The sequence below is a fragment of the Myodes glareolus genome, chromosome 13, assembly GCF_982192425.1.
Source record: "Myodes glareolus chromosome 13, mMyoGla1.1, whole genome shotgun sequence".
Lineage (NCBI taxonomy): Eukaryota > Metazoa > Chordata > Mammalia > Rodentia > Cricetidae > Myodes > Myodes glareolus.
This window is the reverse complement of record NC_142038.1, coordinates 4,497,163-4,519,033: the sequence shown is the minus strand read 5'-3', so window position 1 is coordinate 4,519,033 and position 21,871 is coordinate 4,497,163. Positions and strand designations below refer to the sequence as shown.

At 48.8% G+C, this 21,871-nt stretch overlaps 1 protein-coding gene and 1 long non-coding RNA gene across 2 annotated transcripts; one reads left to right on the top strand and one right to left on the bottom strand.

Moving 5' to 3' along the window:
- The first annotated feature begins 2,289 nt into the window (after positions 1-2,289).
- Positions 2,290-20,258, top strand: Dipk1c (divergent protein kinase domain 1C). Its single transcript, XM_048419522.3, has 4 exons — positions 2,290-2,371; positions 11,360-12,023; positions 16,735-16,899; positions 20,040-20,258. The coding sequence occupies exons 2-4, from the start codon at positions 11,613-11,615 to the stop codon at positions 20,256-20,258; spliced, it is 795 nt and encodes a 264-aa protein (XP_048275479.3). The 5' UTR covers positions 2,290-2,371; positions 11,360-11,612.
- On the bottom strand, positions 15,359-20,281 carry LOC146891854 (uncharacterized). The gene is made up of 2 exons (XR_014996876.2): positions 20,151-20,281; positions 15,359-15,594 (listed from the first exon to the last, which is right to left on the bottom strand). It is a non-coding gene; the product is annotated as an uncharacterized LOC146891854 (long non-coding RNA).
- Between the last annotated feature and the right edge of the window lie 1,590 nt (positions 20,282-21,871).

Sequence of the window (21,871 nt, the reverse complement as noted above, 5' to 3'; positions counted from 1 at the left end):
CTTTATTGTGGAGTTACATTTTTGTTTTATATACCTCAAAAATGCTAAAAGATAGTAATATATTTTAAAAGTCACAAAGTAAAACTTAATCCTAATATTAATTTTAATATCAAGGTTTGCTTCCCATTCTCCATAGGTTTGTTTGTTTTTGTTTCTTGAGATGATTTTCACTATGTAGCCTTGACTGTTTTGGCTTGCTGTGTAGACCAGGCAGGCCTTGAACTCACAAAGATTTGCCTGTTTTTGCTTCTTGAGTGCTGGGATTAAAGGTGTGCACCACCACACCTGGCCTACATTCCTCATAGTTTTTATTCCTTAGTTTAAAAAGAGAAAAAGATTAGGAGAATTGTCTTCCCCAGGAAAGAGCATGCCAGTTGGTTACCCAATATGGTCAGCCCTGAAAACATACATACAAAATAACTATACAGAATAAGCAGGGTATTTAGGAATATATGTGTTCACACACACACACACACACATACACACACACACACACCAATTAATGAAAAAGGAGGCCATGAATCTGAAAGAGAGAAAGGGAGGGTATATGAAAGGGTTTAGAGGGAGGAAAGGGAAGGGGGAAAAGACATAATCTCAAAAAAAAAAGTTTAATTTTAAATACCATGTCTTTGTCTCTGTCCCAACAATTGCTTACTGGTGATGTGGTCACAGGGAAGTGCCTCCTGAGTCTTGTAGGTTTTGGAAACTTTCTGAGTCTTACAATCCGTCCTCCTCCTAAGAAAGGGGTGATATTTTTTGCTGCTTTTTCTTTGTGGCAGGATGTAGGGGTCCTCAGTACATGGCCTGCTCCAAAGTTCCCCATTCCTCTCCTCATCTTCCTGATGCTGGCATTTCACACATCCCACCATTTAACAACCTCTTTCTCCTTCCTATTCTTGTTCCTTCCCTAGTGGGAAAGGGAAGGCATGTCATACCACTCTGGAGCGGCTGAAGCCTGCACTTTTTTGTTCCTGTGCTCCGGAACCACTGGCGAGGAGACTTTTCCACACCTCTGCCTCTGAGACCATTCACACAGCCACACGTGTCCCGGGGAAGCAGAAGGTGGTAGGATTCCCTTGGAGGGAGCTTGTGAAAGGTTGTTGTGATTCACTGGGTGGTCCCCCAAACCTCCAGAGTCTGCTGTATTCAGGGAATACTTATTTGTGGTATATCCGAAGTGTATCTTAAAGTCGAATTCACTTTGTTTTAAAATTCTGGGAGGCAGCTCCCCCAAAACCAGCCACAAGGCACAGTTTAACTAGATACTTTCGGAATAGACTAAGTTGGGACGCTAGTTCTCTAGAGGTCCTTGGAGAATGCTTAAATCAGGGTGAGAAATCGAGCCTGAGAAGTTAGGGCACAGGGCAGCAGGAGGGCGTCTGGATGTGGCTTCCAGAATCCCGCAGAAGGCGCTTTTGTCTGGTGAATGCCTGGGCGAGAGGCCCCAGCTTATTCAGAGCCCTTCAAGGCTGACAATACCCGGCAGGACTCCGGGCACGCCACCCACCGTGTACGCTTTTTTTTTTTTTTTCTGGAGAAAGGTCTGGAGAGCAGGGGCTCACGCATATACCAAGGGTGCACGCAACACATACTCTAGCTGGTGAAAACGCTTTGGCGAACCTTTCTCCCGGCTGTGTTAACGCTGACAGCTCGTCCCTCTTTACTTGGAGAAGATAGCCCTCAAGTTCAGCGCAGTCCCGGTGGCTGCAGTTGATCCCTCGCTCCCTGGAAGGGGCAGTCCGGGTATTGCCTACCGTGGTTCCTCACTGTCCCCATTTCTTCTCCCCACACCTTGAAATCTCTCTCCCGGAAGTCGGGAGGGATCCTAAGCTGAGGTCAGACTTGGTGGAGAGGATGAGCAGAGTGCAGCAGCCTAGAGGGTGAATAGGTCCAGTGGGGTCTGGGGTCCTGGGAAGGGGCAAGTGCTGCGGCTCGTCAGGGGGCGGCAGTCTAGGAAAGAGGGAAGAAGTGAGGCCATCCAGAGAAGCGAGAGGCTTAGTCTTAAGGCAGAAAAGTGGAGAAGAAAGTGGAAAGGTGGCCAGGGTGGGTAGGTCGCTGAAGTCGGGAGCGGGTCGCCGGGGCTCGGAGGACGCTGTGCCCGGAGGCCAGTTTCCCCTCCCGCCGCCCCTCCCCCTCTCCGCCCCTTGAGCTGCCGAGCGGCGACCGGAGCGCGGGGCTGGCGATGGCTCTGGCCGCGGGCGCGCGGGGCCGGACTGCACGATGCGGGCGCTGGCGGCGGGGCGCGCTCCTCGCCTTCGCCGCGTGGACCGCCGGCTGGGTGCTGGCGGCCGCGCTGCTGCTCCGCGCGCACCCGAGCGTCCTCTCGGAGCGCTGCACCGACGAGAAGAGCCGGCGCATCCTGGCCGCGCTGGTAGGTCCCGCCGCCGCATTGCCCACTGTCGCGCGTCCGGGTTGGGTTCCCAGCCACCTTCCCTGGGTCCTTGGTCACCGCGTCACCTGTGATGCTGCAGTATCGTAGTGACCAACCCAACCGGGGGATGGGCTAATCAGGGGACACCCGCCAAGGCGAGTGGAGGTCCCTGTGCGTGCATGAAATACCTAGGCAAAGGACTAGGGGTCCGCTGTGGGGATCCAGATTAGTTTTGAATCCCGAGACAATATTCCGGCAGGACATCCTGAGCCTCAGCTCCTCAAGAAAGTTTGCCGGCAATTCCTGGTCTCTGGTGCCTACATCCAGTCCAGGTGGCCAGGTTTGGAGGATACGCCTTCTTCCTGGGCTACCTCGTGCGCTAGGCCACCGCCCTTCAGTGTTCCCACTTGGGCTGCTGGATCACCCCCATCTGATCAAACCCCGTGATTACTGTTCGGACTCCTTCTCCCGGTGACAAAAAGACAGGTTCTTCGGGTTCTGAGGAATGGACGCAGAATCTGAGCAGCCAGGTAACCAGCGTCCCCTGTTTTATCATGATCCCCTAAAGCGTGAGGGTCAGAGAATTTTCTTGCCAACCTGCTCCTTAACCTGGCCCGGCAGTTGTGGACAGAAAGAAACATCGCATAAGTGGACTGCTGAATGCCTGGGCCTTCCTCCCTGAAGTAAAATGCTCACCCCCGCCCTCCCAACCAGCACCCCGCCCGGATTCTGCTTGGGAAGTCATGCTTAAGGGAGACTGGAGCACAGGCAGCCCTGACAGACCTTTAGGAAGGAGGAGAAAGGAGTCTGTACTTGCTTCTTACCAGTGATTGTTCACGTCTGAAAATAGTGACCACGTGTTTATTTGGTTTGAAATCTCGAAGAAATGCTTAGGGGCTTTTCAGCACACTTGCTTATAAAGATGTTTTTGGTTTGGTTTTGTTTTCAGATTGTGGGAGTTTCGAAGGGTATTAAGTCCTTTTTTTCTAAGACTCTTTCAAAGGAGATTGGAAAAATTAAGCAACCAAAGAATGTTTCTGAACTAAAGGATGCTCCTGTCACCCTGTTAGCCTGCTTCCTTGACAGGAACATGGACTTTCTGTCCATGGCTCACAGCTTAATTGAAGTTTTATCAGGTTTTAAGTTGCAAGATCTCATTGATTTTCGCGGTAACCATCTAAAAATCCCTTTGCTGTAGAGATCTTCCTCTGCTGTTTTGGTGACGCCGGCTGACTAAGACAACAAAATTTAATAGTTTGGCTAAGACCCAGGTCCCGTTTACAAACTTAATATAACCTTTTAGATTAAAATAGGAATCAAAGACCGTTATTTATTTATTTATTTATTTAGCTTTGGTCATGCTGAGAAAGGCCTAAGGGAAGTTAAACTGACTGATAGGATTTAAGTAATTGGTAGTCACAATTTTCCCAGCATTCCAGACTGTAAATTAAAACCAATTTGGTTTAGGAGCTTTACCAATTTGTCTTTGATGCAGCCATGTGGGATCATTTTTAGTCTGACAGACTGCCGAAAAGATTGAGCCTGTCTTTGACAACTCTCGATCTTAACTCTTGCCAAAGCTATTTCCCCAGTTTGCGGGAATTCACACAGGTGAACCTCTGGGGAGGGCAGCATTATGGATGACTTGTGTGAGTTCTTCATATAGCAAATGACTTTTTTTTTTACCCTCACGTCTCCTTTCTTGATGCCTTTGTTATGAATTTGCTGGGGCAAAACTGAGAAACTCGGACTCAACTTTTACTTAAGACCCTAAATTAGGACAGACTAAAATGCCAGGCAGCTGCCAAGCAGAGGCTGGCACTGTGGCTTCTGAGGACTGCATCTGAATCGGGCCTCTGTGTTTGGCTCCCCCAACACTTTGCATTTTGCCTGGCTTTCATCCTACATAATAAAACCAGTTGTTATTTTTCTGACTGGCCTCCAGACTCTCATTAGCTTTCACTCCGAGTACCCAGAACACACAAGACATTAGAGCCAAAGAGAGGTTCTCTCTGGCAAAGCCCGGAGTCCTGATGAGTCTCCCATGCCTGCAGTCTGTGTTCTCAGCCCCCAAGTGGAAGGTGGCATTGCTAACTGGTAGGGGAAGCATACCTGTAGAATAAAGCAACTAGGTGTTAAAAGGCTGACTAGTGGATGGGTGAGGGTCCGCAAGTTCCCCTAGGATCTCCAACACTCACAAAGGCAAGAGTTCCTTGGAAAGTCAGCTTGGCTTGTTTTGGAAGCTTCAAGCCCTGGGTCCCTGGGTCTTCTCTGCTCCCTTTGTGTGGCCTTTCAGCTCTGCTGCAATTGAGGAAAGGACACTCCCTTTGGGTTGATTGTGAGAATGTTAAAGCCTTAGTTCTTCAGAGAGCTGTCTGTTGAAGCTCTGGGGGATTGAAGAGTGGCTGGGGGGCATAATCACCAACACCCCTAGATTCTGCAGGCGAGCACCTTACAGAGCAGAAATGAGAGTGGGGATGTTCACAGCCAGTGACTGTGTTTACTTTGACCAGCAACATGATCAACAGTACAAGCCATATTACTGCATCATCTCTACAAACTCTAGGAAGTATTTGCTTTTAGAACCCCCCATTTTGCAGGTGGAGAAAAAAAAAGCCAGGAAGGCAACATAACACTGTCCTGCTTGATTAAAATTAATACGTTGAGGATCTAAGACGCTACTCTGTGCCTTGGACAATAGAGCCCCCAAGATGGTAAACCTATGCTGCCCCCTATGCTGCAAACTGTGAGAAGCAGCTTAGGGGATTCCTCACCCTCCATAGCTGCTGCTTCCAAAGCCTCAACAATCTCCCCATAGATTGTTGGTATGGGGAGACAAGTTAGTTGGTATGGGGAGACAAGATTTAGTACTGCTGCCTACATTAAGGATTCTTCCTTCCTTCCTTCCTTCCTTCCTTCCTTCCTTCCTTCCTTCCTTCCTTAGTGCGGCTTATCAATCTCGTAGGTGGTCCGATCTCAAGTGGTCAGCCCTGGTCATGTACATACAAACAATGCCAAATGTACTCCATAAGTTGTATATCCATGTGTGTTACATAAATACTATGTATACTATAGTGTATAGGCTACATAAAGAAGAGGTTATACATTTGGGAAGGGGACGTGGGAGGGGTTGGAGGGGAAGGATGTGATGGTGTGTGTTTGTGTATGCCCACAAGAAGCACAGATTTGCTGTGAATTTTGTTACTATAGAACTCTGCCAGCCAAGGAGACAGGGTGCTAGGGACATTGCTCACTGGTAAAGCACTTTCCTTGCAAATATGAGGTTCTGAGTTCTGGCAACAGAACTCATGTAAAAAGCCAGACAGGCATGGTGATACAATGCTTGTAATCTTAGAAATGGGGAGGGAGAGAAATAGTCCAATTTTTATTACAGACTTAAACAACTTTTATTGAAACAATGGGATATGCTGCTAAAAAATAACCCAACCATTAGCACTCACACAATGAAAGTTTCCAAATTCCCCTTTAAACTTGCGTTATGTACATTGAGTTTATTGGTTTCTGATTTGCTGGACTATCTTTCTCTGTATCCAGTAGACACAGACATGTCAAGCTCCAGAGAGTGTAGTTTAGCTCTGGTAATTAGCCAACCACAGGCAAAAGAGTTCTCCATGTATAGATGTCAGGTGGGAGCTAAGAAACAAAGCATGCATCAGACACAAAGTTACAGAAGCTGCTCTGCAATAAATGAGCTGTGTACATCAGACACAAAGTTACAATGGCCACTCTGCAGTAAATGCACTTATGTATGCTTCCCAGTGCTCATTCTAATGTAAATTTCTCTTTCCTGGACATTGAGATGTTGTAGTAGCTGGCAGGTCTAGGGGCCTTTGGTCACCCCACTTCACATCCTGCCCTTTCTGATACTGGACTTCTCAGCAAGCCAGAAAGCAGCAGGCCCTTAGGCTGTTACAGACTCAGAAACGACACCGTCGTTCGAAGTATTTTCTGACTCCTGTTTGGAAATTGCCTTCCAAATTTGCTGGGGTGAATTTCTTGAACATTTCAAAAGTTTTTATGTTATTTTATTGTGGAAGCAGATGTGTATATAAAGCAATAGGCTGGTAGGCACGACACAGACAGCACTTACATGGTGGTTTAGTGAGAGCTGGAAAGACAGAGAGAGAGAGACAGAGAGAGAGACAGAGAGAGACACAGAGAGAGAGAGAGACAGAGAGAGAGACAGAGACAGAGAGAGACAGAGAGAGACAGAGACAGAGACAGAGACAGAGAGCAGGATCGAGGAAGTTTTCTAAGAGTTTGATAGAAGAAGGTTTAAAACAGATGAAGAAGAAGGTGAGATGCAGACAGGAAAATGACTTTTCTGGCAGTGTAGTTGGTGTGAGCCTGTCTCACTATAGACCCCAGGCTAGCCTCAAACTTGTGGCAATCCTTCTGTTCCAGTTTCCCCAGTGCTATGATCACTATGCCAAATTTGAAATAGCATTTTTTAAGACTTTCTTATGTGTGTGTGTGTGATGAGTGTGTATGTATGTGTGTGTAAGTGTATGAGTGTGTGCATGTATGTGTGTGCATGTGTATGTGCATTTATGAATGTGTGCATGTATGTGTGTGCATGTGTGTATATGTGTATGCATGTGTATATGAGTGCATGTGCATGCATGTGCATGTGTGTTTATGAATGTATGCACGTGTATATGTGTGCATGTATATGTATGTGCATGTGTACGTATGTATATGTGCATTGTGAGCATGTGCATGAGTATGTGTACATCCTACAGAGCATGCGTGGAAATGAGAGTGCAGTCTTGGGTGTTGGCCTCCACTTTCCACCTTGTTTGAAACAGGGTCTCTTTATTGTTTACCACCATATATATCCGAGATTCTCCTGCTTCTGCCTCCTTCTTACCATAGAAGCCCCGGGGTTACAGATGAGTGCCAACACACCTAATGGGGATGTAAACTCGGGTCCTCATGGCTGGGCAACAACACTTTACCCACAAGTCATCTTCCAAGCCCTGGGATAGTACATTAGATAGACTATTCCAGTCTGGCCCCAGGCAGGTGCTTTAACTGCTCTTCACTCTGAAGTACCTTTTCGCTTGGTGCTTCGTCAAAACTTGGACTGTGACAGAACGGCCCTCTGCTTCATGGCCTGCTGAGCAAGGTCCCTTCATTGCTAGTGCTGAGGCCGGTCCTTGTCCTGCAAGAGAAAGCCCTGACCCTGCTCTCTCGTAATCAGCTCTGGGAGGCTGGAGAGTGGAGCGTGTAAGGCCCAGGGCCACAGTGCTAGGGATGGTGCTTCTGACTGTTGGACCTTGTGACATCCTGCGACCCTGGACATTGTCCTCATTGCACATGCTTAGAAACAAGCTGCCCAGCCTGTGAGGGGCAGAGCCAAAACTGCTGTGTTCCCTTCCTGTCCACGCTGTGCACACTCTGCCATTGCTCAGGAGTCTTGAAACTTGTCATTTCTGCTGTGAGCTGAGTCTGGGAGCTGTGGTGGGAAGGTGGCCCCATGAGACCTCACTCACAAATGGGTTAATTCCAAAAGGTGTCTTTGCTAATTTGACTGTGTCAAGGTGGGGGACAAAGCTTCAAGGCCTTGTTTCAGGTCAATCTTCATGGGACTCGTTGGCTCCAGAATCTGCAGGTGTAACTCTGGTTTGTGGCAATGATAGCCACAGTTTGGAGGGGAAGAGGGAGAGTCCTGGTAGCCAGGACCGTTGCCTGTGACCTTGTCTCCAGGGCATTAGGTTGCCCCAGGGACTGGTTCCTCTGCCCCTTTGCAGCACTGTGAGATTGTGCAGTGCCCAGCTCAGGTCTTCTCCTTTACCACACACCCCACTCTATCAATTCTGCCACGTACTTCACACAAGAGCATTTTTCAATTAAATTACTAATGCAGTAACATCAGAGAAATGCTTGTGGAACTGATCCAAGGCACGTTTGGGTATCACACAGCTTCTCTTGTTTAATTTGAAAGGACTCAAGAAACTATTGCATTTTCTTATCTGGTTCATTATAGGGATTTGAGACTATAAATACCAGATAAAGTGGGGGAAACACACGCATACACACACGTGCACACACACATGTGCGCACGCACACACACGCACAACACACTGCACACACACATGCATGCACTCACACATGCACGTGCTCGCACACACACACACACATGTGCGCATGTGCACGTGTACACACACACTGTTGTATGACCACATTTTCTCACTCTGGTTGTCCCAGCACCTTCCTAAGACCATGAGGGAAGATCTCTAGAAGCCTGACTGGCTGTTCCTTACCAGAGCACAAAAGCAGAGAGAATGACCCAAAGGTTTCTGACATTCCCATGCCCACTCCCTGCCCCCATGCCTTGGAAAGAGGTCCCAGAGTTAAGGCCCATGAACAGCATCTCTTCTATATGAAGTTAAGACCCAAGAACACACAGCACATGAGAAAGATCGTTTTAAACAACTTTATCTGAGTACCTGTATACAATTGCATTATGGCTGTTGGTTTTCCAGACCTAAAACTCCAGTCCAAGGGGCTTGGGAATGTGTCAGTGAGCCAAGTGCTTGTGCAAGCATGGGGACCTCAGTGTGTATGCTCACTGAAAGCCAGGCATGGGGGCATGCCCTGTGACTCCAGCACTGGGGTGGGCAAAGGCAGGCAGATCCTAGTTGTCACTGGCCAGTGGGTGTAGCCAAAATAGTGAGTTCCAGTTCGCTGAGAGATCCTGCCTCAAAAAAACCAAACCAAAACAAAACAAAAAACCAGAAAAAAACCCACAGTTGACCTCTGGCCTCCATATGCACAGGCATATCACTCCACAGCTACCACCACCTGTAGCTGCCAAGGTTTTTCCCTTCTCCTGGCAGATTCGCAGGGCCGTGTGACCTCCGGCCCCCTGGAGACTCTGCACTAGCTCTGGCTTGAGGGGATAACTTAGCAAGAACCTGGTTCTCTTTGTTATGGTGATTCTACTTGTCTTCAAGGCTTTAGCAGTAGGCCCATAGCCTGGCTCCCCAGCTGATCCTGCTCCAGGCGCCCGGAAGACTTTAATCTTCTCCTCCTGCTCCTGGATGGGAGGAGGCTTTGCATTTTCGATCCTTCTAGCCCACTGGTATAAATACCCGACTTGAGTTTAATAAAGTTGCCATTTACTCTGGTAAATGAGCAAAGGTCTCTTTTGTGTGTGTCTCTTTTTCAACCCTCAGGACAATCGTCCATTCTCGTGGGCTCGAGTTCGGGAAAGCGCACAGCCTGAACCGGGTGTGGGTATCCATTGGAAAGTGCAGACTCTTACAACCACCACCACCACCATCACCTCCTCCTCCACCACCATCTCCAGGTCCACTACCACCACCTCCACCTTCACCACCACCACCACCTCCACCACCTCCACCACCACCACATCCTCCTCCACCATCACCTCTAGCTCCATTACCACCTCCACCAAAACTCTGGGAATACGGTGCCATTCTGCAGCTGCGAGATCAAGTCCAGCACCTTTTTTCTGTTTTAAATTTTTATTTATTTTATTTAATGTATTTGAGCTGTGACTACATTTATGTGTGCACAGCCCATGTGTGCCTGATGAGTCAGAAGTGGGTGTCAGACCGCCCAGAACTGAAGATGGTTGTGAGGCACTATGTGGGTTCTAGAGACTGAACCCTGGTCCTCAGCAAGAACAACATGATGAATGGCTGAGCCACCTCTCCAAGTCCTGGATCCCAGACTTTCTATCTGCGGAACTCTGGTACACGAAGACTCGTAACCTGGTGTCTGACTAGTGTGAGCCTCAGTCTCTGCGGTCTAGAGAGTTCTAAAGGCCCCCACTGCAGGAGGACCTCTCAGCAGGAAGCCAGTGGGAAGGAGCAGTTCAGACCTTGCTCCAGGCTTCAGGATTTTGGGCGATTGTGAAGTTACTGTCTTAAAGTGGCCTCACAAGTCAGGCACCGAAGCACAAGTGTGTTCTTTGTTAACAGGCATTCGGACACTTCGTCTTCAGTGTTCATAAATGTCCACAATTTCTTACCGACTGCTGGGGGTTCCAGAGGTTTGAAACTCACATCGTTTGCCTGCTACAGAGATGGGGCAGCAGCAGCCATCAGGAATTCTAAGGCGGGTGTACACAGTCTCAGAGTTAAACAGGAACTGTGCATGCTTCATCATTTCAGCCTCGCTTGACACCACACGTGGCCAGATGAGTCATGAATGCTTGTGGCTTCCAGACAGTTTTTGGTTTTTACGATATTTGTGTCCGAGTACTGAAGTTTATTTTCTCGACTTTCAGACACATCTTATAATTCACTCAGGAGCCTCAGAGCTGACTAATGTGAAACAGCCCGCCCGTCTAGGAGAGGGCATGCTGACATATCTAACTGTGTGTCTGTCTATGGGAGGGCATGCTGACATATCTAACTGTGTGTCTGTCTATGGGAGGGCACTCTGATATATCTGAGCCTTTGATTTCTAGATGTGTGATTTTGAATGCCAGGTCCTCAACTCTGTTGGGTGACATAATCATCCTGAGAGCCTCCCTAACTGTCACCAAATTAGGGTTGCGGGGAAGTCATTCTGGATCCTCACGGGGTACCAGCACTCAACCCAAGGGTTTTGGTCCCCTCTATGACAGCCCAATGTCTGTATAGTAGCTATGTACATCTCTCCCCAGGCTTTGGACCACCTCTGTGCTTCTTATGATGCCCACTGCAAAGTACTCGAACTATGGTGTTGTAGAGGAGTGACGGCAGATGAAATAGTCTCTACGTGTTCTGTGGGGGTGCAATACCTAATCAGCATTTCTAGTAGAGACTTGGCTGGGGAGCTCACAGGTCCAGGAGGTTGCTGGAACCCACCGCCCAGGGACCTCCAGCGTTCTCTTCTGGGCAGTTTCTCCCCTCACCTAATGGCAAAGCCTTTGAGTACAGGATGCCAATATGCGTTGTCCCTTGCCTCTTATCCCTGCTCTGTTGTGACCCACTGTTCCCTTTGTTCCAGTGCCAGGACTACCGTGGCGGCTGGCTCACGGGTGCGCTGTGCGAGGGAGGACCTGTGCGTGGCCGGGGAACTGCTGTACCAACGCTGCCTGTACTACGAGCGTGGCAAGAAGGTGCTGCAGGCCCAGTGGAGAGGCCGAACTGTGGTCCTCAAATCCAAGAGGGAGGCTTTCTCCAGCTTCCCACCCCTCAATCTGCTGGGGGAGGAAACGGGGCCAGGTGCTCCGGGCATCCCTGACGCTGAGCTGCTCCTGATGGTGGCTGGTGAAGTGAAGAACACGCTAGGTTTGGAGCTGCCCAACAACAGCATAGTTCCTCTGTGGCCCGCCAGGCAGGGTCCTCGCTGGCGGCAACAGCTGGCCAGTGCGTGGTCGCTGCTCCAGCAAGAGGAATATGTGTACTTCAGCCTGCTGCCAGATCTAAGCCGTCACATCCTACCGGTCCTGGGTTCCTGTGGCCACTTTTACGCAGTGGAGTACTTGGCTGCCGGTAGCCCTCACCACAGGGCTCTCTTCCCGCTGGGTGATGCTGGCCAGGCGGAAGCTATTAGCCACATCGCTCTCAGCTTCCTGGATATGGTGAGCCATTTCGACAGTGATTTCTCCCACCGCCTCCACCTCTGTGATGTCAAGCCCGAAAACTTTGCCATCAAGAGGGACTTCACGGTAAGGGAAAGCAGGCTGCCCGGTTTGCTGTAGAGAGAGGCAACTGGTCAGCGTGGAAGGAATGAAGCGTTGGCTTTCAGAAGGAAGTGGGCAGCCTCGTGGCTCCTGGTCACTCCCATTCCAGACCACTTCCTTGCTGCTTTGACAAGCTGATTTAAATAGATGTATCTTCTGCCTCTAGAGTAAAAGTTTGGGGAAGGAGCCCAGAGCAGACAGAGGCCAGGCAGGGTGAGGAGGAAGTGCCTCTTTTCTTGAGGGCAGCCCTGATGACCAGTTAGTGCTGGCACAGGATCTGTGTGGTCTGCAGGGGTCGGGAGGCTTCCTGGACTTCAGATGGTTGTGGTCTTCCAGGCCAGGCCTTCTGAGTCCACAGGACCAGAATGCTGAGATAGTCAGTGCCTTCCAGCATTGCTCTTCTGGAGAGATTCTAGTCAGTTTTAAGTCTGCAATAAGACATCTAGAGAGGCACGTGGAGGTCTGTTGTTTGCTAGCAGGGAAAGACCCCAGGAGAACGGGGAATGTCTGACCCCACAGCTCCTGCAGATGGAAGGTGCACTTTTATCCTCTACTCTGGGACTCTGCAGTGGCACCAGAGGTCTGTATGGTGGATAAGAGGTGACGAGAGAGACTGTATGTTTTATAAGATGACATCAGACTTCTTCTCTTGGCTAGAAATAGTTCTGAGCCTCTTAACGGTGGTCTCACTGCCCCCCTGGTCAGGTGCTGGCCACTGTGGGAAGTGGTAACAGGGCTGACTGTGCCATCACGGGCAAAGGGTGCACTGCATGGTGGGGAGGGCTGCACTCTGGCTACTCCTGCAGTAACTCTGTTCTTCTGCTGCAAGTGCTTCTCAAACCGGATTGCTCATTGTGGGGACCGGTTGATAGTGGAGCAAGGCTCTTCATCCTGGTTAGGACATGGAGGGACAAAATAAGTTCTTGCTGGGCCCTGGGATTTCATGGCAGGCTGCATGGGATTGGCATAGACCTTTAAAAGCAGTTTGAAATCTAGGGAACTAAATTTGCCATCTCCTGATGCCCTGTCCCGGGCTGTCCCGGAGGGGATGAAAATCCAGACGTAGCTTTAAGTGGGAAAAGATAGAGCGCGAGGTAGTTCTGGTAGGCTCCAGCAGAGCGTATACACTGGGCAGGGCACTCCATGGGGTGCTCAGTGGTGTGTTACATCCTTGCTGTGAGTTCACTAGGGCTTCTCAGATGAAGCCCCTCAGACAATGTCCTGCCAGCTGCTGTTTCAGAGCAGATGCCTTTCTAGCCAAGGCTCCCCACCTTAGCAGGATCGTGCAGCAGAAAGATGGATAGCTGCCCCCCACACCCAGAAAGTCTTGTCTCAGTCACTTGAGGTATGAATAGAGCCCTGGGGACACAGGCACCTGAGATGGGGCACATAACCACCTGAGTTGTAGGGACAGTGGGATATGGAAAGTTGTCCTCTGGGCATGGCCTAGCCATTTCCCCCCTGAGACCTTGACAGTTATGATTACCTGTGAGAGAGAACAGTGTTGGGTCCATTTGTGATCCACAGTGGGAGGGAGGGAGGAGCTCCTCAGCATTGTCACCAGAGTCCCCCTCCTCCCTGAGGACTTATTACTGGTTATCCTCATCATGAGAGAACTTGCTAGCAATGCAAATTCCATTTTTCTGTTGCATTTACATACTTATTTTGTGTGTGGAAGTCGTGACTATCACAGCATATGCACCCATGTTAACTGATGGGAGTCAGTTCTGTCCTCAGTACCATGCAGGTTGAATTCAGGTCCTAGGTTTGGTGACAAGGGTCTTTACCTGTTCAGCCATTTTACCAGCCCCGTAATATAAATTCTCACACTGTGCCTCAGACTTACTGAGTCTGAGACTCTGGAGACAGCTGACGCCATACCTGTGATCCAATCTAATACTCAGAAAGGCCAACAGGAAAATGGTAAGTTCAAGGCCAGTCCAGGCTACATGATGAGATGCTGTCTCAAAAATATGCAAGCAAGTTAATGGACCAGGCACCTTCTTGGTGGCTCTGGTCTGTGTTCGAGTTTGAGAACCCCTGCTCTGACTTCCAGAAGGTGGATTCTGTTCTTGAGCCCTGGCTGAAGCCTGCCCTGAGGAGAGGGAGGGGATCTAACCCCCGAGGCAGAAGAAAGGAAGATCCCAAGTCTCCCAGTGCAGAACCTCAGGCTTTATGAAACACTTGCAAATGAACAGCTGGGAAGTGAAGGTGACCCCAAAACACACGGGCAGTCTTTCAAGCAGGTGAGACGTTCCTGCTCCTGAGAGGGTTGCCACCATGTTTCCAGTCTGCTGCCCAGAGGAGGTTTGAGTAGAGGGTACCACTTGGGTCATTTTGCGCAGGCTAAAGTCTCTGATTCTCCTGTTGTTGAGAAATATTAGGAAAGGTTTCCTGTTTGTTTTGTTGCTGTTCTTACTGTAGGGACACAGGAGCTGCAATTCATTCTCGGCTACAGACTATACATTAAAATATAAATCTGACTGTCACCGGGAGATGAGAGGAACAGTGTTACAAATGGGGCTGAGGCGCGCAGGGACTGGGGAGAGTGCCAGAAATTAAGAGAGAATGGTCCTTGCCCTAACAATAAATTATAAAGACAATAGGTTCATTAGCATCGCTCTAATTAATTAAATAAGTTATTTTATTATTTTATGTGCATGGGTGTTTTGCCTGATATATTTCTGTGTACCACTTAAAATCTTTTGCTGTTTATTTTATGTATATGAGTGTTTTGCCTGCATGTATGTGTGTGAACCATGTGTGCCTGGTGCCTATAGAGGGAAGAAGGAGGCACCAGGTTCCCTGAAACTGAACTTATGGATGTTTGTGAGCCAGCTATGTGGATGCTAGGAACCAAACCTGGGTCCTCTGACAAGCCATCTCTCCGGCCCCCAGTCCTTGTTAATTTTTAGTGTTTCTAACCAAGCTGAGTGATGAGATTAGTTATTAATTTTGACCAAATAATGAGACAGGAAAGATTGATAAATTGTATAGGCTTGGGATGTAGCTCAGTGGTAGAGCCCAACCTGGCATGCACAAAGTCCTGGGTTCGATTCTTAGCATTGCCAAAGGAAAAAGAAAAAGAAAAACACCGTCTTTTAATTAGGGTTAGGGGTGTGGCTCAGTGGTAGAATGCTTACTGGCTTCTGTGCTGCCCCTGGGCTCCCCAGTGTCTCCCCCCAAATAGAAACAAAAGGACGGGATGTGTGCATGCGTGTCTCTCTCTCTCTCTCTCTCTCTGTGTGTGTGTGTGTGTGTAGTCATGTAGGAAGGGAGAAGTGGGGGTAGATATGATCAAGACACATAGTAGATATGTATGAAATCATCAAAGACTAGATGAAAAGATATTATTAAAAACCAAGAAAAACATCAACTCCCTCAAAACAAACAACAGCAACGAATTGTTTGCCATGCCTGAGTTCATTACTAGGCGAAGATCACTGAAGAGGGAGAAGTTTTCTGTGCTCTGTTCTCATTATTCTGCGCACATTTTAAAATAATTGATGTCCTTCCTGATAATCCCCGGGAAGCCAGTCCACTCCCAGCATCGATCCTACGGGGAAAAGAAAAGGAAAGTAGAATCAATGAACAAGCCTTCTGAAGCCAAATGACAACCAGCAAAAGAGCCCTCTCTGAGATACTACGAGGGGGGGAGGGCTCACATCTTCACAATGGCCTGTGGGGGCTTATGGGACGCCAGTTCCATCAAAGATGACACATTTTGTTCTGATTTCTTATCTCGACTTATCTCGAGCTATTAGCTGTTGAACTTGGGCAAGCTCTAGATTCTAGCAGATTTGAGTTTTCATTTTTTGGGGGGGATCCAGGTGGTGAAGGAAATTCTGCATAATTTGTAAGTTTTTCCTCCTCCTCCTCCTCCTCCTCCTCCTCCTCCTCCTCCTCCTCTTCTTCTTCTTCTTCTTCTTCTTCATTTTTCTGAAGCCTGTTTTTTTGGAAGCCAGAAGGATAAATCTGAAATTCCACAGTCCCCAAGTCCTTACTTTGACAGTGGAATTAGTGGTTGATGTTGTTCTCTCTGGGTGTATACAGATTCTAACGCGGATTCTAATGTCAGTTGTGGTTTTCCCATGGCTCATCTGACCTCTCAGTTGACTTGGGTACTAGATGTTTTATCAACAGAGCAGCCTTCTGGATTCCTGATTTGGTTCCCAGAACCCAGGCCTGGTGACTTACAACCACCTGTAACCCAGCTCCAGCTCCAGGAGAGCCTTGTCCACTTTCAGCCCCACAGATACTTGCACACACTTGACACATTCATGCACACAAGTGCACACATACACATAAGTGCAAATAAAAACAAACTTTAAGAAAGCATCAGAAAGAAAATTCATTTTAAGTTATTGTGCATATTCTACATTTAAAATCCAGGGAAGGTCCAAAGACGAAGGTGACAAGGATGGTCACAGTCCCAAATCCTAGGCTCAAGTTAGTGACATCAAAGGATCTTTTACAGTAAAACTTTGGGACATGATCCATGATACTAACTTGTGCCAAGCAAGTTTGTGGATGCTCTGGGGAAATGAGCTGTTTCCCAGGGCGTGGCCTGGGCGTGGTCTCCTGACATCGTGGTCACAGGACGGGAAAAGAGCCAGAAACGTGTTCTCCTACCGGGCCCTGCTATTATCTGTTTGCCGTCCACGCTATCACTATTGCCACGTGCCTCTGATTTCAGGTGGTAGCCATCGACGTAGACATGGCGTTCTTTGAGCCTAAGATGAGGGAAATCCTCGAGCAAAACTGCACAGGAGACGAAGACTGCAACTTCTTTGACTGTTTCTCCAAGTGTGATCTGAGAGTGAACAGGTGTGGAGCCCAGCGTGTGAACAGCAACCTGCAGGTAGGCGACCCCAATCCCATCAGCTGGGAACGATCGCTTCTCTTGGACAGGATTGCCCCCTTCTACCCTCATCAGATGCTTTCAGAAGGGTGTGTGTGAACTTGGGCCCCCAGATGCCCAGGTGCTGAGTGTAACCAGAGGGATGTCCAAACTGCTTCCACAGGGGATTACCTCACGGCCACCTGCCACATCTAGTGTCTTTTCCGTGCCCTTGCCTAATAAATTCTCCCCACTAATTCTATCACTCCCTTCTCCTCACCCCTAGTCCATCCTCCCCAGTGCTCAGGGTGGGGGTTTGATGGAACCCTGAGCTGAGGAAAGACAGTTTAGGCCAGCTGCTCAGGAAAGCACGTTGTGGGCTTTCATGCCACAAAAGAGGGTCCTGGGCAGCGGTGCTATCAATCCGGTGGATCCGCCGAGGCCAGGCAAAACCCCAGTTTTACCACCATAGTCTACACAGACTGCTGATTCAAGGGCCAAAATTACTGGCTGCTTCCACTTTCAGAAGGTTCATTGATGGTGTGGGCTTTTGGGGCGCCATCCCAGCCCCTTCCATGTGGAGTTACCCCATGATGGGTCTGGGATACCCCCGTCTTTGAGCCATGTAGACAATATGGTTTTCATCTGAGTCCACATCATCTTTGATCTCATCCACAAGTCTTGCGTGAAGAGAAACTAGAGACTAGAAACTAGAAACATTACTGTGGGTAATGTCACTCGTCAAGCCCAACTCTGGTTTTGACTCCAGGAATTAATGCCGTAGAGAGAATTGACTCCTCTGACCTACACAGACACACTAGCGTGTGTGCACACACACGCATCATCCTGACACACACACACACACACAGAGGCACACACGCACACACACACACAGGCACACGCACACACACACACCATCCAGACACACATACACACACACACAGGCACACACACGCACACACACAGGCACACGCACACATACCATCCAGACACACATACACACACACAGGCACGCACAGACACACACACACACACACACGGGCACAAGCACACACACACACCATCCAGACACACATACACACACACACACACACACACCACCCAGACACACACACTGCACATGTTAAATAAATAAATTTGAACAAAGAGAGAGGCACCAAGTTTCCTTAGGACACAGAGGGCTCTTACAGATTCATTGAGAAGCAAGTGGAACTTTGAACCAAAGAAAACTGGCCCAAAGGACAGATGCAGATGACAAAATTCAGTCAACTGTAGGGGTTAGGAAATCATTTCATCTCATCATTTAAAGACTAATTAAAATTATGCTAATTAAAACTCAACAATGACATGCTTTTGCCAGTTGGGAATAGTCACTAAGATGCTATTAATTAGCAGTTGAAGCTTCAGGGAGTTAGATGAGTGTCCCCACCGTGGCTACACCATGGCTCTGGATTGAATGTGGACACATGCATCCCGGGACATCACTATTGTCTTTGAATATAGATCCAGAGGTGAAATGCGCTTTCTTTGTGATGTAGTATAGAGCACCACACAGAAAAATTCAGGTTATAAATCAGCATTTATAATATGATCTCATGTTTACTAAGTAGTATTCTATTGGAAAGACAGATGTTCTTTCTCGTGTTAGCCAGTGTTCAGCCACTGTGACACAACACTTGATCCAATCAGCTTATCATGGAGAAATTTCACTTTGGATCATGGTTCCAGAGGTTTTGGTCTATGTTCCGCTGACTCCTTTGCTTTTTGTGTCAGTGGTGGGTACAGCATCCTGGCTGGGGCGTGTGGCAAAGGACAGCTGTTCAGTTCATGGAGGTAGAGAAGCAAAGAAACCTCCATCCCAGGATACACACCAGTGACCTCGCCCATTCACACCTCTTCACGACCCTGACACATTCGGATAGCACCACCAGCTGGAGGCACAGGGCCTTTGAGGCACATTTAACATGTAATCCATTTACATGTCTGACCAGGTCAGATTCAGTTTCTGAGAACATTCAGAGGTTCCAGGTCCTCTAAGAGGAGCCCAGCGTTGGGGTTAACTTGTTACTTGGCAGCTCCTGCCTACGACGCTACTGTAGAGGATTGATACTATGTATGGCATGTCTTTCTAGAAATTTAAAATTTTGCACAGGTAAAGGGTGATTTCTAGTCAAAAGAGAAATAAAACCACTGTTTCAAATGTCACCTTTGGTTTTTGAGACAAGGTTTGTCTGTGTAACAGTCCTGGCTGCCCCGAAACTTGCTTTGTATAAAGGTGTTTGGTAAATGAAGTGGACAGAAAGCCTGGTCAAGGAAAGTTAGGCACATCCTCAGTGTGGCTCCCAGGCAGTGCTCCCCACTGTGGGCTTGGGGACCAAGTTCTCTGTGCAGCTCCCAGGCAGTGCTCCCCACTGTGGGGTTGGGGATCAATTTCTCTGTGCAGCTCCTGGTTACTGCTCCCCATTGTGGGGTTGTGGGACCTCGAAACCTGTTGGCAGATAATGTGTGGGGAGTCTGAAGAGCTCTTGTCTTCACGGAATTTCATGGCCTATTAGCCTATGAAACAGTGGCTGCTTTTCTTCTTTCCCTAAAGTAAAGCAGTTTGAAGCTTCTTGCATGGCCTTGTGCCTGCACAGCTTCCCCCTGAGATGTATATTTCCCGTGGGTGTCCAAGGACTACAAAGATGGAAGTTCACATTTGCATGCCCCTCTCCACTAATGACCTGCTGACTCTCAGGATGCTGCTATGGGCAGTTATTACTATTTTATCTCCTGAGAGCGGGGCAGTCCATCTAGGTGAGGGACAGAACAGGCACCTCTGCTCTCTGCCTTGCCAGGGGCCAACTCCTTGCCCGACTTGGCTCTGCTCTTTTCTTTGGAAATACTTTTAATTCTTTTTAAAGTATCACTCAGGATTTTCTTCCTCTGCTTTGGGGCTGGAAATGGAATTTTCTGCTTCAGAGGGAGGACACCGTCTGTGCTTTCAGACATACCCTGTTCCCAGTGCTGAGTGGTTGAAGGCTTAGGAAGGAAACTCATGCTCGATGGTAAGGCTCTCTCTGTGAGTCTTCCCCAAAGGGGCAAGGAAAGAGTGTCCTTGAGACGTAGGGGAAGCCAAGAATGGCTTATTTCCCCAAATTAACTTCTCACTTTGCCCTCAGGTCATCTGTGATAAAATATTTCGCCGCTGGTTCTCCTCGACTCACAGGAGCCCCGCCGTCTCCCCCCAGCTTCGACTGCAGCTACAGCAGGCTGTTCAGGAGTGTGCTCACCAAGAGGGTCCCTCTGGGAACTCCAGGACTGCATCCTCCGGCGTGTTCTGGAGGCTTCGGTGGCTCCTGCAGGCCACTCTGAGAGAACTGCAGGAGGTGGAGAAGTAGCTGCTTTCTTGCCTTAGTCATCAAGAGTGGATGGAGGAAGTGACTTCAAGTGATGGCTTCCGTTGTCACCATGCAAATGCCTGTCTGCACCATTGACAGGTTCTTCTGGAGAGTGCAACCGACTTTCCCTTCTGTGACTGTGGTGTGGACCACCCTTGCTCCTGCTCAGCTTGGTTCAACTTTATTTGGTGCTGACTTCTGTCCTGTCACTTCCTCAGAAGTGGGCCAAGGGAGGGAATTTGGAGTATTTGACCTGTGCAGCTGACAGTGTGCAATTTTCTGATGAGCGCAACCATACCTTGCCATTGGAGATAAAAGGCAGCTGCTCCCTGTTAGCCATTAGCAAGCTAAAGTGTGTGGGCATACTCTCACTTTGTGTGTTTGCAAATAAGTGTGTGCATACATGTGCACCCATGAGTGTGAGAGCATGTTTGTACAAATGAATGGGCACTGTGGATAGAGTATGTTAATGTGTGTAAACATAAACACATGTGGGTTTGTGTGTACATGAGTGGATGGCGCACATAGTCTCACAAATGAGTGTTCCTGTATGTGTGTGTATGCGTATGAATGAGTCAGTCTGCCTGTAAATCCGTACTCACCGTTGAATCATTGTGAGTATCCCCGGGGCGTCTAAGTATGAAGGGGTGTGTGCATATGGCCTTGAGTAAGTGGGTGGGTTTGTGTAGCCTGTGTGTGGGGGGGTGGCTTTCTGAATGTGTCCTCTAGGAATCTTGCTGGCAGAGAAGTGTTACTTTTCTCTTGTAATTAAATGCAATAAAATGCTGTGTCTTTGGGAGCATGATTTGCACTGGAGAGTATGCAGAGCGGCAGTTTTTCGCGCTTTTCATTTTGTAGATGTTACCACGCATTGTGATTCTCCGTCTGAGCAGAGACCGCGTACCTGCAGAAGCAGCGTGTCTTATAGATTGCTGGGGTGAGCTCTGACCACAGACACCTGGGCAGCAGCTTGCTCATGCCAACCAACTGAAGGCCTGGCCGTGGTTGAGACACGCAGGCTCTGCTGTGGACCCATGTGCTCTTTGGTGGACTTGGTGAAGGTCTTCTGCAATGGCAGACTCTCACAAAGGAGGCTGAACTCTATACATTCCCCAGCAGAGTACTGGGTGGAACTGTAAGCCGTGTATTCAGCAGGGTCTTGCTTCTGCTCAGAACAGGGAGCTCTGGTTTCTCAGACCAAACCTCTACAAGTCCCAGGAGAAGGGGACTCGGGAAAGATGTGATGACTTGAGGATCTGGAAGGTGTGTCAGCGACTTACAAGGAGGAAGAGGCACAATTCAGAGCTTTAAACATGTACAGAATGACAGACACCCTCATCTTCTCCCTTCACACACCACCATTCCAATCCAGAGGAGCCCCTCTAACTCCTCAGCAGACACGTCACAGGGCTGGGCACCCAGGCTGCATCCTGCTTCCCTGAGCCAGGACACGAGAGGATCCAGGACACCCAGAGGCCACACCAGCCCTGACGCATGACCCTGAAGGCTGTTTGGAGGTGCATGTTTCCTGCCTCTCCCACCCCTCATCCCATGCATCAGCAATTTGCTCGTACCCGAAGACTTGCTTTCAGTTTGTGGGTCACTCTGTGGCA